The sequence below is a fragment of the Hypomesus transpacificus genome, chromosome 17 (genome assembly GCF_021917145.1).
Source record: "Hypomesus transpacificus isolate Combined female chromosome 17, fHypTra1, whole genome shotgun sequence".
Lineage (NCBI taxonomy): Eukaryota > Metazoa > Chordata > Actinopteri > Osmeriformes > Osmeridae > Hypomesus > Hypomesus transpacificus.
Window position 1 is genome coordinate 14,936,037 of NC_061076.1, and position 14,007 is coordinate 14,950,043.

The 14,007-nt window shown below is 46.2% G+C and overlaps 2 protein-coding genes across 3 annotated transcripts; one reads left to right on the forward strand and one right to left on the reverse strand.

Annotated features, from left to right (window-relative positions):
• Window positions 1-19: 19 nt before the first annotated feature.
• On the forward strand, window positions 20-6,817 carry wbp2nl (WBP2 N-terminal like). Of its 2 annotated transcripts, XM_047038039.1 has the most exons (8): window positions 20-150; window positions 956-1,064; window positions 1,400-1,538; window positions 2,815-2,907; window positions 3,095-3,289; window positions 3,827-3,922; window positions 4,724-4,800; window positions 5,272-6,817. In XM_047038039.1, the coding sequence occupies exons 1-8, from the start codon at window positions 92-94 to the stop codon at window positions 5,326-5,328; spliced, it is 825 nt and encodes a 274-aa protein (XP_046893995.1). In that variant the 5' UTR covers window positions 20-91; the 3' UTR covers window positions 5,329-6,817. The 2 variants fall into 2 exon arrangements, with proteins under 2 accessions (XP_046893995.1, XP_046893996.1); XM_047038040.1 differs by lacking the exons at window positions 4,724-4,800; window positions 5,272-6,817 and adding an exon at window positions 4,053-4,690.
• Window positions 5,692-13,302, reverse strand: LOC124479346 (heme-binding protein 1-like). The gene is made up of 4 exons (XM_047038073.1): window positions 12,907-13,302; window positions 9,524-9,662; window positions 8,669-8,849; window positions 5,692-8,323 (listed from the first exon to the last, which is right to left on the reverse strand). The coding sequence occupies exons 1-4, from the start codon at window positions 12,982-12,984 to the stop codon at window positions 8,146-8,148; spliced, it is 576 nt and encodes a 191-aa protein (XP_046894029.1). The 5' UTR covers window positions 12,985-13,302; the 3' UTR covers window positions 5,692-8,145.
• Between the last annotated feature and the right edge of the window lie 705 nt (window positions 13,303-14,007).

Below are 14,007 nucleotides of genomic sequence, written 5' to 3' on the forward strand. Positions count from 1 at the left end.
GACAGCTGATCGTGTGACGTAACAACTCGGTGTTTTTGGGGTGGTTCAGCTGCCATCTGCACTAGAGCTATCTAGACCTCTGTTTGTCAACATGGCTTTGAATCGAAATCATTCTCAGAACGGGGGCGTTTTGATCAACAACGGCGAAAGGTAAAGAATACTTGAAAGCGTATTTCGCTTGTTTACAGTTCGTGGCAAGCTGTCTTGTTAGTACAGTACGCCCCGTAGCTAGTCTAAACGTCTAGTTAGTTGGAGTGTCGCGAACTCGTCATTCTAGTTAGCATCAGCTAGCTCTCTAGCTAGCGTTATATGGTTGGAGTTTTCTGGCTTAAGATGTTAGCAACTAAAGTACGGCATATAGGTACTGTCCACAACATCGGTCTGACAAATTTGGCTTAACGTTTTTAGTTTCAGTGAATTAAGTGAAATATGTTTTTTTTCATGCGATAGATAGCTAGCCACATAGGCTAGCTAAAGTATAAGTCCATAGACTTGGGCCTGTTCGAGTTAGCTTGGCTACGTACCTACACTGCCTACAGTACAGCAGCTAGCTAATAACAATTGTAGCTTGCAAACTATACACATAAAACTATAACTTATGGCATCAACGCCGTCGCTAGTTGACTGTCTAAGATTGGTATGCTTGTTATTATCTATTAAACACCAAACCCATGATATTGCGGTAGGGCTACTGTCATTTTAACTAGTGACTGGCTAGTTTTGGGGATGTTGTGGTTGGAAGATTGGGCAATTAATTTGCTAAACACTTTAACGAGAAGCGTGCATGGGTACATCTTGGAATTGTCCGTTTTATAATTTCCTGACAAATGGCAATTCTCATTGACAAATGTGTGTGCGCCCCTAGCTGTGAACGCTTTATAAAGGTTTGAGACAACAGGTCTTGTCACTTTTGTACAACTGGCGTAGTAACAAGTCCATATTACCATGCGAACAGTGTGCTGAGGGAGTGCAAGAATGTGGAGCTGTCCTTCAGCGATGTGACCGGCAAGAACGATGTCCTGAAAGGAACCAAGAAGGGGACTGTCTACCTCACTCCATACAGAGTAAGCCCTGCCTGCTTGCTACTGTCTTGGTTTAAATGCATCTGGTACAAGTTGTGTGCGTGTGCATGCATGGTCTTTTTGGGATGTTAAAGGTCAAGCGAAACAAATTGATGTCATATTGCCCTCCCTATCTCAACCTCCCACTCTCTCTCTCTCTCCCGCCACCCCCCTCCCTCTCTCTCTTTCTTTCCTCCCTCGCTCTCTCTCTCCCTCCCCCCCTCCCTCCATCATTCCCTGCCTCCCCCCCTCCCTTTCATCCCCTCTCCCTCCCCTCCCTCCCGCCCTCCCTCCCTGTCCCCCATACCCCCCTCCCCCCCCCTCCCCCTCCGGTTCAGCTGGTGTTTGTGTCCAGTCATGCCAAGGACAGCCTGGGGTCTGTGATGTTCCCTTACTACCTGATGAAGGGCTGCAGCATCGAGCAGCCCGTCTTCGCCGCCAACTACATCCGAGGGACCGTGTCTGCCGAGGCTGGGGGTAAGAGGTCCACAGAACTCCCCCCATCTCCTGCACAGCACCTGGGCTTGCAGACCGTGTTTTGTCTGTATACTCAAGCCAAGGAGTCGTACTTGGGTCAGGGTCTGGTGGTTGGGTTTTTTTTTTTTGCTAGTATACCAGAACATAGGTCTTCTGTTGCAACGGTGATGACGTTGAATGGAACCATAGCATGTCTTATTGACATGTACGTACTGTAGACCAAAAAATAAATAAATGGAGACTGGTAGATGGACCTTGGACCCACTAAGAACAGGCTCTTCAAGAAGAAAAGTGGTCACATTTTAAATGTTAAATGTAAAGTTAAATGCCTCCCTTTGAAAGCAAAATGAAGAGGCTGGATCATGTAATCACAAACACATTGTTTGTATAGTTGAATGGTGATGACACAGCAAAAAAGCAATACCCACAAAGCATGGTAAACAAGCCAGTTATACGCTTACTAGAGCAAACTTTTCAACCATCAAAGAAATTAAACTCAGTTGAGCTGTTCTGATTTTTAATACCGGATTGCATGTAGTGTGACGTGACGCTTAGCCAACTTGCTCCTTGGATGTTGAAAATAGTTATGTTGTCAGAGCTGCTGGTAGTGATGTTAAGCATAGATAACTGACTAACGTTAGCTAGCTAGATATGCTGGATAACATCAACGCTCTTGAGATCTTTTATGTCATTATGAGAAGTGTAAAAATGTTTTATTTTATACAAGGGACAAACTGATCTAGACTGTGGCCACAGTGATTAATGAGAAACACTGGTATCTGATTATCAGCTTTCATTCCTAGGCTGGATTAGGCCTGGAGGTGTACAGCCATGGCCGAAAGTATTGGGAGCAACATACATTTAGTCTTTGCACAGCTTGCTGGGCCTTGGCATAAAATGACTGCTAACATAATTTTAGTAAGTCACATCATCAGCACAGGGGAAAGTGTGAACTAGTTCTAGCCAGGTGAAATCACTATCATTCTGATTGGATTTTAAGAGCAGATTGACTGCTGTAAAAGAGGGGAGTATTAGCAATTTTCGCCCCAAAAAAGCTTTCAAAAAATAGAAATACATTAGAAATATTGTATTTCGGGATTCTATAGGAACATGTAAAAACATTTTCCTCAAATACTGAACCAGCAAACTTTGCAAAACCCAACATTTGTCATTGCCAAAACTTATGGCCACGACTGTAGGGTGATCTCGTGGTTCTGTCATGGGCCAGCCTCATCAGGTTAATGGCTGTAAGTGACATCACATCCTGTTGTTCCAGGCGGCTGGGAAGGCCAGGCGACCTTCAAGATGTCCTTCACCAGCGGGGGAGCCATCGAGCTGGGCCAGGAACTCTTCAAACTGGCCACTAACGGTAGGTCCCCACGTCCGTCTCATTGTTTCCCCACGTCCTGATGATGTCACCACCCTTGCCGTGACATCATCATTCCCGAGGGCGGATCGTCTGGTGGTGGATCACTGGCGTTGTCCTGGACACTTTGATGCGCGGCTGCCACCCATCGAAGCTCCAACGGTCCCTCTCTCCCCTTCCTGTGTTCCAGCATCCCGAGCCCCGCCCGCCCAGAACGGCGGTGCCTCCTACGGCTATCCCTCACCGGGGATGATGAACGGCTACGGCCCCGCCGCGGTCCCCAACAGCTACCCCTTCGCACCCCCTCCGCAGCAGAATGGTTTCTACCAGGGCCCCCCTGCCCAATCGGCCAACATGGGCTATCCTTACCCAACAGCAGCCGCAGGTGAGTTAACTCTGAAGTCCCTCCATTTGTTTGTTTGTTTTTGATTCTTTAATCTTAAAGAATAGAGATCTATCGTTACTATAGTTACTCCTGGTCGTACTGGAGCTGTGTCTTCAACCCCCCAAAAAGATGTGATGTAAACATGCTAATTCTATAATGCATAACCATCACACATCATCATCATCATGTATAACTTTACATCGCAGAGCGGATGAATGGAAAAACAAGTCAAATGCCCCTTTCAAGTCATATTGAGACGAGCTTAAAGCTATTTAGGGCCCTCCTGGTTTTGAGAGATGACGTCCGTACGTCACACACAGGTGTCCTATATGTTTCCCTCTGTGTTGTGGGACAGGAAGATGTTCATGGTAGACCCCTTCTGTCTAGACACGTTAAACCTTTCAGACATTCACTGTTTTGAGTACGTCAAGAAACGACCCATCCGAGCGCCGTAGGGCTAGGCTATTTTGATAACGCTGGTTTCTCCCCCTCTCTCTCGCTGTCTCTCTCCCGGTCTTTCTCTCTTTTGTGTGTCAGGAATGTACCCATCTGCCCCTGCCTACATGGCCCCTCCTCCCCCGTACCCTGGACCGCCCCAGAACTGGTCTGCCCCTCCCACAGCGCCCCCTCCAGGTTGGTCTCTCTCTCTCTCTCTGTCTCTCTCTCTCTCTCTCTCTCTCTCTCTCTCTCTGTGACTCTCTGTCTCTGTCTCTGTCTATGTCTCTCTGTCTCTCTCTCTCTCTCTCTGTCTCTCTCTCCTCAGCCTAACCCCCCTGTGCGTCTGCACCGCTGCACCCGTCAGATGGCATCCGTCCTCCCCAGAATGAGTCAGCTGACGGGACGGAGCGAGACGAGCCTGACGTCTTATCTGCTCTTACCCTCCCTCAACCACGCGGGATATGACCTTGTCCCACACACAATGGGGATGTGTGTGTGTGTGTGTGTGTTGGGGGGGGGGGGGGGGTCAAGGCGCCTGGTTGTGTGTGTGTGTGTGTGGGTGTGTGTGAACAGGACTGAAGCAGGCAGTGGTGGGTGAAGGTCTAGTCCAGTACAATTCTCTCTCTACCTATTCTGACTCTCCTTGGCTCTTCTTGAGTCAGTGTCTGTTACACTACAGCTTTCTATTATTTACCTCTGTCTCCTCTCTCTCTCTCTCTCTCTCTCTGTCTGTCTGTCTCCTCTCTCGCTCTCTCTCTCTCTCTCTCTCTCTCTCTCTCTCTCTCTGTCTCTCTTTCTCGTCTCCTTTGTGGGTTGTCAATCATTGCTGTGTTTGTTGTTGTTGTAAAGATGCCATCAAGTAATGATTTCTGACACTGTCATTGGAACCATGTCTCTCTCTATCTCTGTCTCTCTATCTCTCTCTGTCTCTCTCTCTCTCTGTCTCTGTCTATCTCTCTCTGTCTCTCTCTCTGTCTCTCTCTCCTGGAACCTCAGGCAATGCCAAGGCAGCAGAGGCAGCAGGCAGTGCCTACTACAACCCCAGCAATCCCCACAATGTCTACATGCCCTTGGTAAGTGAATGCCATTCTCACTGGGATGATGTGTGTGTGAGAGAGAGAGAGAGAGAGCGTGCGAGTCAGAGGTGGGAACACATTTTGTTTATTTTTTGATAACGATAAAAAGGTCCGCTTGTTTCAGTGATTGTGTCACTGCTAAAATAAATTGAATTACGCGGCGTAATTACAGAAAGTTACTGTTGTGCATTCAGGGCTTGAGACATCCAGTGTTTTGTACTCAACGATTTATCAGCCTGAAGCATGAAATAGTAGAGAAAGCTGAACAGCATTGGCAAATATATCCCTCCAGTAACCACTGTACCTGCTAATAAGGTACGAGGTAGTTCACTTACTGTTACTGTGTCTTCAACCTCTTTCTCTCTCTCTTTCCCCCCCTCCCCTCTCTCTCTCTCTCTCTCTCTCTCTCTCTCTCTCTCTCTCTCTCTCCCCCCTTTCTCTCCTCTCTCTTTCTAACCACCCCTGCAGGAGCAACCTCCTCCCTACGCTCCCTACCCCAGCTACCCTGAAAAGAAGGACAACTGAATCACCAGCTCTTTGGATTCCACCCCCCCCCACTCCAACTCCCCCTCCCCCCACTCCCCCCTCATAGATAATAGATAAACCGCAGCAAACCGTAACGATGATGAATATGGTTATTATTACTATATCTTACCGACTCTAGATTTCCTGGCTGAACGGCTGGCAGTTGCCAGAATCCTGGCAGCGTTTTTCTCAGCCTGTAGTCCTCTCTTATGTACTTTGAATGTTTGAAATCATGACATGGGAAAGAGGTGACTTCTAGATCACTTGACATATTTTTCCACACCTCTGCTTGACTACAGTTAATGTAGAACATTGCAAAATTGGTATTATTCGGATTTTAGCAGACTGGTCAGAGAAGTTTAGTTTTTCTCTCTGTTTAAAAGGAAGGCTCTTTCTGTTTGAATGTGAGACTGCCTCTTCTTAGGCAAGGGCTTCTGTCTCGATATTTTCCTGAATGCTGGTCTCAGACCAGTTGAAACTTTTCACATAGTACTGGGTATCATTACATGATCTGGAGGAGGATCTGACCCTAGACTGGTGGTCCTAGTCTGGAGTCTATGAGCCCTGAAACCCATTCGGCTGAGGAGGCACAAAGGAAAATGTCCGTCAGAGTCAATAGACACTTCTAATAGCCACAACATTGTAAATACAAAATGTTTATTTACCATAACATTTTATAGATTTTTTTTCGCAATTAAAAACATTTCAAACGTTCATATTGACATCGGACGGCCGTTCCTATTCCTATCGTTAAAAGTATTTTTACATTCACACTGCGAGTTAAGTCCCCACGCGCTCGTCTCTGTCTGGGTTTAACAAGGGACGGCTCCGATTCTTTGTGCCGCAAAAACGCGCTTGCCATCGGTTCTGGCCTTTTTTTTTTCAGAGGGTTGTAGGGCGCAAACGCCGATCGATCTGGCGAAGCGTGCGTAGGTAACGGAAGTCGGCCATCACGTGCGCTGTTCATACCATCTCAAGTTGAAACTTCTGTCAAGCGAGGAAGAGAACCCCCGAAGGGTAATGCGGTAGACGGCTCTACTCGGTGAGTAAGGACCCGTGGCCCAGTCCCAGACTTGTACTATATTGATGTATGCAGACTGGCTGAAACAAGAGCCCCCTTCGCTCTGTGATTACAGCAGTGTGGGATTACTGGGCCATGTCTGTCTATCATAGTTCTTCAGCGCTCACCTTGCAGTTATTACTAATTCACCCTGTGAATGCAAACTCATTCCTGATTAAACTGTTCTGAAGTGACTAACAGACCATATAACACATGTCGACTGTGTGCAGTGAGATCTCTTTGCATTTTGCACTAGTTTGTAGGAGGTTGAGGAATGGTTGGGTTCCCGTGGGAGTTGTCGTCTGTTTGAATTAAACAAACGGATATAAAATGTCTTCTCTTGTGTTTGTGAACCTTTTTCCTTTTAGAGTTCCTTTTATGTTGATACAAAATTGAAGGAATTATGAATAAATGTTTGTGAAAAACGAATCTCATCTCGCATAGGTTTTTGTGTTCATCACAAACGGTTAACCTTTTTATTTGAAATGGCATTGTTTGTGTAAAATTTGCTTATCAGGCAAACTATGTAAACAATGTGGATACGTTTCCAACATTGACTGTCCATTCAATGGGGTGTGAAAAGAATAAAACTTGTGGTATTTTTGGTTGTGAAGAAAACCAACATCATGCTGAAGCAGTTGCAATTGAACTTCATAAGATTTATTAGGCTGTGAAATGCAAGCAAACCCCAGAGATATCTTCACTCCATATTTTCACAGAAAATCACACACTATAACTATACAGTTATTTCAAAGTACAGCTTCAAGAATCAGAACTGAATCTACAACATCACAGTTTTATACCTGAGGGACAAGCACACAGAACACACAACTGCTTTCCATGGACATTGTTCATGTCATAATCACTAAGTCAATGCTCTTATAATAACACTAAATAAATGACTATTTGACCAGTTCTCACAACCCGCCCTAAACATCTAGAGTACTATTTTGACAAAATGGCTGAAATATTTTGTATATTGTCGTTTTTACTTAGAGCATTGTGAACATGTACAACAGTCTTTAAATTAATGGCAATAATGCTTAATGCCATGTAAATGTGTTTAATTTAAACCCTTAGTTGGTGCAAACTGACGTATGTTCAGTAGGGAATATTTATTTTGATAACAAACCAAAAAATCGGAATATCATTTTGATAAAACGGTAGGATATGGCTGTAATTTGTCATGGTGTAAATATTTGTCTTCAATTAAAAAAACTTAAGGCCCATCCTTGAACTGTTACCCTGCTTGAGGTTATCAAAATAAAAAATAAACTCCTCCTTCCTCCACATTATATTACCACTTTCCCCAACACGGGTAGAGCTTTTTAGTTCAAGTACATGGCAGACTTGTGACAGGTAACCAAACAGCACAATCTTCCTCCCTGACGACCTTCCCCTCATTGATACTACATTAAAAAGTCCGATAAAGATTCCTTGGAAGCCGTCAGAAACATGGGCTCCAATAGCCCGTCTCTTTAGCGGGTGAAGATGGATAGAGTCATGAGTGGACCGGGGAACTGACAGGAAGACCCTAACTGAATCCCCTCAGCCTACCCATTCCCAGAAGTTCTTGTATTTATTCATGAGATAATCGGAGCGGTTAAAGAAACATGGAGGCCTCTCCACCCAACCAGCCAATCAGGAGTGTCACACTGCGTAAACATATCCAATAATCTGGGCTCTACGAGAACATAAACAATTGATGACGAGGAAGTGTTAGGGGTCGCGATGGATACCAGGTTGAGCCTGATGTCCTAGGGCTCTTCCTGTATAAACCACACCTCGTTGCGGCGGCTGTAGACTTTGAGTGGCGGGTCGTAGGTGCAGCAGAAGTACTGTTTGCGCTGGAAGGGGGCGGTCTCTCCCAACGTGCGCGTCAGCCGGGACGCCTCCACTCGGTACTCGCTCTCCCCAGCGAAGCCCCCGAACTGCCTGTGGGGGGGGGGGGGGGGAGTAAAGGGGGAGAGAGGGGGGAAACAAGGAGACAGAGGGAGACAGAGAGGGGGGGAGTGAGAGAGAAAAAGGCAAAGATGGAGAGAAAGAGGAGAGGGGGAGGGAGGGAGGGAGGGAGAAAAAGAGGGGGAGAAACAGAGAGAGGGAGACAGAGGGAGAGACAGATGAGGATAGATTTCCAAGAGCGTGTTCCCCAAAACGGTTACAAAGCTGTACATCCCGCGACACGTGAACTGCCCAAATGTTGCATGGCAGAGAGACGGGCAATATGCCCGTCGAGCCAGAACTGCATGACATTGCTGAGAGTATTGAGACTCCACCCACAGTGCATAGACGGTCATGCCCTGCTGCTCCGTGATCCGGATGGAGGAGTCGACGGGGGCCGGCGGGCTAGTCTGATACTGGGTGGGGATCTTGAGGGCCACCACCAGGCGTCGTGACATCACGCCGTCATCCCTGGGGAACACTGTGATGATGATGGGTGGCGCTGTGCCCATGGCCTCACCTGGAGAGCGAAAGAGAGGGAGGTTAGAGAGAGAGACAGAGAGAGAGAGAAGTTAGAGAGAGAGAAAGATGTTTTTTCTTTTACATTTAGTCATTTAGCAGACGCTCTTATCCAGAACGACTTACAGTAAGTACAGGGACATTTTCCCCGAAGCAAGTAGGGTGAAGTGCCTTGCCCAAGGACACAACGTCATTTGGCACGGCCAGGAATCGAATCAACAACCTTCTGATTAATAGCCCAACTCCCTAACCGCCCAGCCATCTGACCCTACATCACAATGAACTAAACTGCGATCGACCTAATCTTCAAATAATAGTCAGAAGAACAAACTCATGAATGATGAAGCCCACTTGTTTCCCAGTCATTTTGATATGGTTTCAGTCTTTTCCTACCCCTCTTAGGCTTGTCCAAAAAGAGCCTATAGTAAATGAGTTATGGGGGGGATTGCATAATTTTTCTAATATGTATTGCATCTATTTCATTAGACTATAAACTCCATCTTGCATCCTAATGTAAACCTTGTTGGTCCCAAAACCTTTCAGTTGAAATATATTTTCAGCAAATAATATAATTGGTCTTGCTTTACCAAACCTTTGATAGATAATTGACATCGCTTTTCACACCGAGACACACAAGAACATTGGTCTGGACAGCCAGCTCTCTGATTGGCTGACCTTCCTCGTTGCTTCCTCCGATGTACATCAGCAACTTCCTGATGAGCTCGCCGGTCACCTGATCGAACGTCCGCCCCTCCGAGCTCACCACCGCATACTTGGCCGCGTCATACCTCCGCACCTCGTAGCTGACCCCTTCCTGGGACAGGGTTAGGGTTAGGGGGGGGGAGGGGGGAGAAACGGAGGGAGGAAAATCGAGACCGGAAAATACATGACTCACCTATGACACACACACATTGACAAACTCGCTCAGAGCGGGAAAGGGCCCGAGCACCAAAGGGCTTGTCTCAGAGGCGTGTGTGTGTGTGTGTGTGTGTGTGTGTGTGTGTGTGTGTGTGTGTGTGTGTGTGTGTGTGTGTGTGCGAGTGTGTGTCGAGGTGAGGTCGGCCCAGGCCGGGGCTGCTAATAAGCAGCGAGCAGAAGCCACACAGGTCCTCTCAGGACGGTAGAAAAGAAGCACAGCGCGACCAAAAGGGCCCTGGAAGAGGAGAGGATCACACCAAATACGCTGATTCGATCTTGTTTCCTTTTCCTTCCTTTTCATCCTTTGCTCCGCGGGCAAGAGGCCCTGCAGGGGTCATTCAGTCTAAAGCGAGTAATAGGACCGGGAGGTCTGTACTTATGTAATAGACACACACACATACATATGCGCACACACGCACCATTCGAGTTCACACACACGCACACACAGACGGGTAAGCTAATACGTTTATGTGCACACACACACAAGCCCATGCTTGCGTACGGCCACACACACATGCGCATGCTCGTGAATGCTCACAATCCAACACACCCACAAACACACGCATGCTTGTGTTACGCTCACGTTCAGACACACACACACACATACAGAGCAAACAGAGCTGTGTTGTAAGAGCGTGTGGGGTTAATGTTGTGCACACTCACTCGCTGACTTGACTGCTCTGCTGCCTGTTGTTATAAATGTCATGGTGTACTTGCCTAAGAGGCAGGCTTATGCTGCAAAAAAACATTTATGACCAGAGGTCTGGACAGAGCCTGTCTCCTGTTCCTGACTGAGGCCTCCATGTACCACGAAATCTGCAGGAGCACAGCTGCCTACCATCCGAGCTTCCGAACGGGTTTGCAGGAGTGTGTGCGAGTGTGCACGCGCGTGTGTGTAGTGTGAGAAAGATGTCGAGAGTGATAGAGAGAGATAACGAGAGGGAGAGTGTTAACAAGCTATCACTTGTTATATTTTCACTCTGAATATCAAACGTTACCAGCAGTGGTTCAGCTGAACACGTTAGCGAGAAAGGACAAACTGAGTGGGAAGCCTGGCAGACAGACAGATGGACAGACACAGTGCTCAGTCTCTGCTCAGTATCTGCCAGGCCTGACGCTAACTCCATATCTTTAACTACTCCTTAGCTTTAACCGGCTAATATTAGCACATTCCACCATAATCATTGTCCATGCACAGACAGTATTCATCCACAGAAGTTTCTGGATACAAGCTCGACACAGGCTCAAAGTAACACCCCCCACACACACACACACTAATTGCACCTTCAAACTGAAAGCTGAGGTACAGGGCATTCAATTACCTCGGTCCGTGTGGTACCTATGAGGAACAACGAGGGTGGTGATGAAGACATGTTCCCCTGAGCAACACGATGGTAATGACCATGCAGGGGTCTAGCTCTCATCGCTGGAGCCTAATCACAGGGCATCGTAATTGCAGTGACATCCATTGTTTTATTGTTCAGCGAGGATATTTCACTCTCTAGTTCTCCTTTTCTCTCTCTTTTTTTCATAATTTAAGTGATACATTGGCCACATTAAGGACGAATGGGAGAACAGGTTGAGCAAAAGCCTCACGCAAAACAGTTATGAACAGGAAAGCGGAACGTTTGTGCGTATGTGCGTGTTCATGTGTGCGTGTGTGTGCGTGTGTGCGCAGGTCAGGTCTATGTCATCTGTATTCAATGTCAGGTTTAATTAAGAGCATTAGGTTTCAGCGACACCCCAATTGGACGACGATCAGGTGGCGAGGTGAGATTTCCATGCGGTCGTTTAGGCTCCAATCAAGCAGTCCTGATTGAAGTTCCCCCATGATGACTTCAACCTGTACTGAATGACTGCATCATGGTCACATGTCTCGACTTGAAAGTTGTATTTGTTTCGCCACACATGTCTAGATCTTATCATACACAGACATTTGATAAGACAGTCTGGAAAATTCTTGAGTTGGGTGTCATTTCTGCTTCTAATAGGTCAAACGGAACATCCTGTGGTGCCTTTTCGACCAATGGGATGAGAGTAAAGTAAGTAAGTGTTTCTTGCCTCGTTAAACAGTACACATCACTGGTTTCACTGGAATCTTTCCAACACACATGTACAATACACATGCATGCACTTCTGCTACCCCCCCCCCTCCCTCCCCCGCAACACACACACATTCGTATAACCATCACATAAACAAGCTCTAATGCTATCTCTGAATCTTCTAGAATGGGGTGAGAACATCGTTTGCGTTTAGCTGCTGGTCTGACAGTATCGTGCTTGTTTTCACTACACTGAGTCGAATGTGGCCAGTGCATTGTGGCCTTTGCTTAATATAGACCTGAACCCAACAGGACTCCAGACAGAGTTAGGTTCCCACTATCTCTTTCTCTCTATACATCTGTCTCTGTTTCTCTCTCTCCCCCGTTTCTCTTCACGCATCTCTCTTTCAGGGGAAGAACATGACCTTGTGTTGCCTGACCTCTGTATTCCATGTCATTCTCCTAATGACCCGTGGTCAGTGGATCGATGTCACCTTTGAGTCATCGGAGAAGCCTCACACGCACAAAAAAAAACTGATCAGAAAGTCTCAACCACACCAAAAATAGACAATCAACACAGACTGGAAAGACGAAGATTTTAAAACTGAATAGAAACAGACAAACAACGAACCACTTAAAATACCGACAGTAGATCGTTCAAGACTTGCTTAGGTTCATATAGAAAAACTGGCCCGTAGCCAAGGTGACCCCAGCTGTGACCCGACGGGAATACGCACATCCTACGCAGTTAGGGGGTCATTAATATTGGCCTGTGTGTCAATCAAAGACAACACAATCCTAAGGTCACAGAAATCTCTAAAGATGCAGCCTTACATCCCACTGCGCATCCTTAATTGGGATTCTAGACAAATTGGAAACATTCTCTAAGCCTTAAATAAACATAGGTCCTTACAATGTATTTGCAAAAAACATAAAATATGACAGGTACTTGATGACACGCTCCACTTTTCAACACAATGTCAAACGTTAGCTAGGGTGTTAGGCAGCTGGCGCGCAGAACATCTGGTAGCACTAAACACGTTTCACCTCAGAGGTAACGCAGAGTGAGAACGCGACAGGTTTGTGTCTACACCTTACCTTGGTTTCGCTGCTGAGCAATTTGTATTCCGTCTCCTCGGTATTTCCGAAAAGCGAATTCTTTATCATGCCAAACATCGCGCTTTGCTCAGGTTATCGCTCCTCTGCGCGCGGTCCTTAAAATTATCCTGATGACCTGTTTACCTTTTTATTTTGTTAGAGACAAGGAATATCAAAAGATAAACGATATCTCGCAACTCTTTTTTAATCTCCGAAATGATACGCTTGTGATAGTCTTCTCGCGCGCACTTTCTCTCCAAAAGATTCTGCGCAACAGGATGTAGCCACTGATGAAAAACTCACAATCCAAAATAGATCGACACAAGTCAATGGGCTGCTACATTAGATATGTGAATCTTGGCTCTTCGCTCACTTCATAAGAAAGAATGAACAGTTTCAAATATAACCAACTCTGTGTCTCCGCCCTCTGGTCTCTTCCCACCTTCGCACTACATATTCACCCTTTCCACTAAAGAGGCATTGGTACCCACTTGTTTACGCCTCTGTCAATCAAACATCCCACAGTATTCGATATTCTATATAATGCGCGCAGCCTTTTCCAGTAGCCTACCTACATTGTAAAGTCGCGGCCTGACAGTTTATTCAAGTGCCATTAATTGCTTCCCCATGCGTTCAGGTTTCACTCCACATAAAAAATACATTAAATGAATACTTAATGCAGTAACCTAGCTGTTTAAGATCTTGATTACATCTTATTAAAATCTACGCTAGTGTCTGTCCACATTGACAAAAGTGACACACAATTCTTGCATATGTATGTAGTCGTATATGTGTTTACAAAGTAGGTCAATGTCTTACTTCGTGCTAAGGCGGATCTTGAGAAGCGTGTGTGGCCAATATCAGATGGAATTATCCGTTGATTTGTCACTATGAATTGCATTTTTTTCCTGATGGCTCGTGTGCTTGTTCGAGCGTCTATCAGAGCACGCCCGTTTCACTGTGTGTCACAATGTTGTCGTGCTCGGGGCATCATCTATTTCAACTCGCACTGAAGGCAATGTCAGTTGTCGTGAAAACAGCGATGCGAATGTATGTCACGATACTACATCCAGTCCATTAATACTTAACAGAAGACTATTG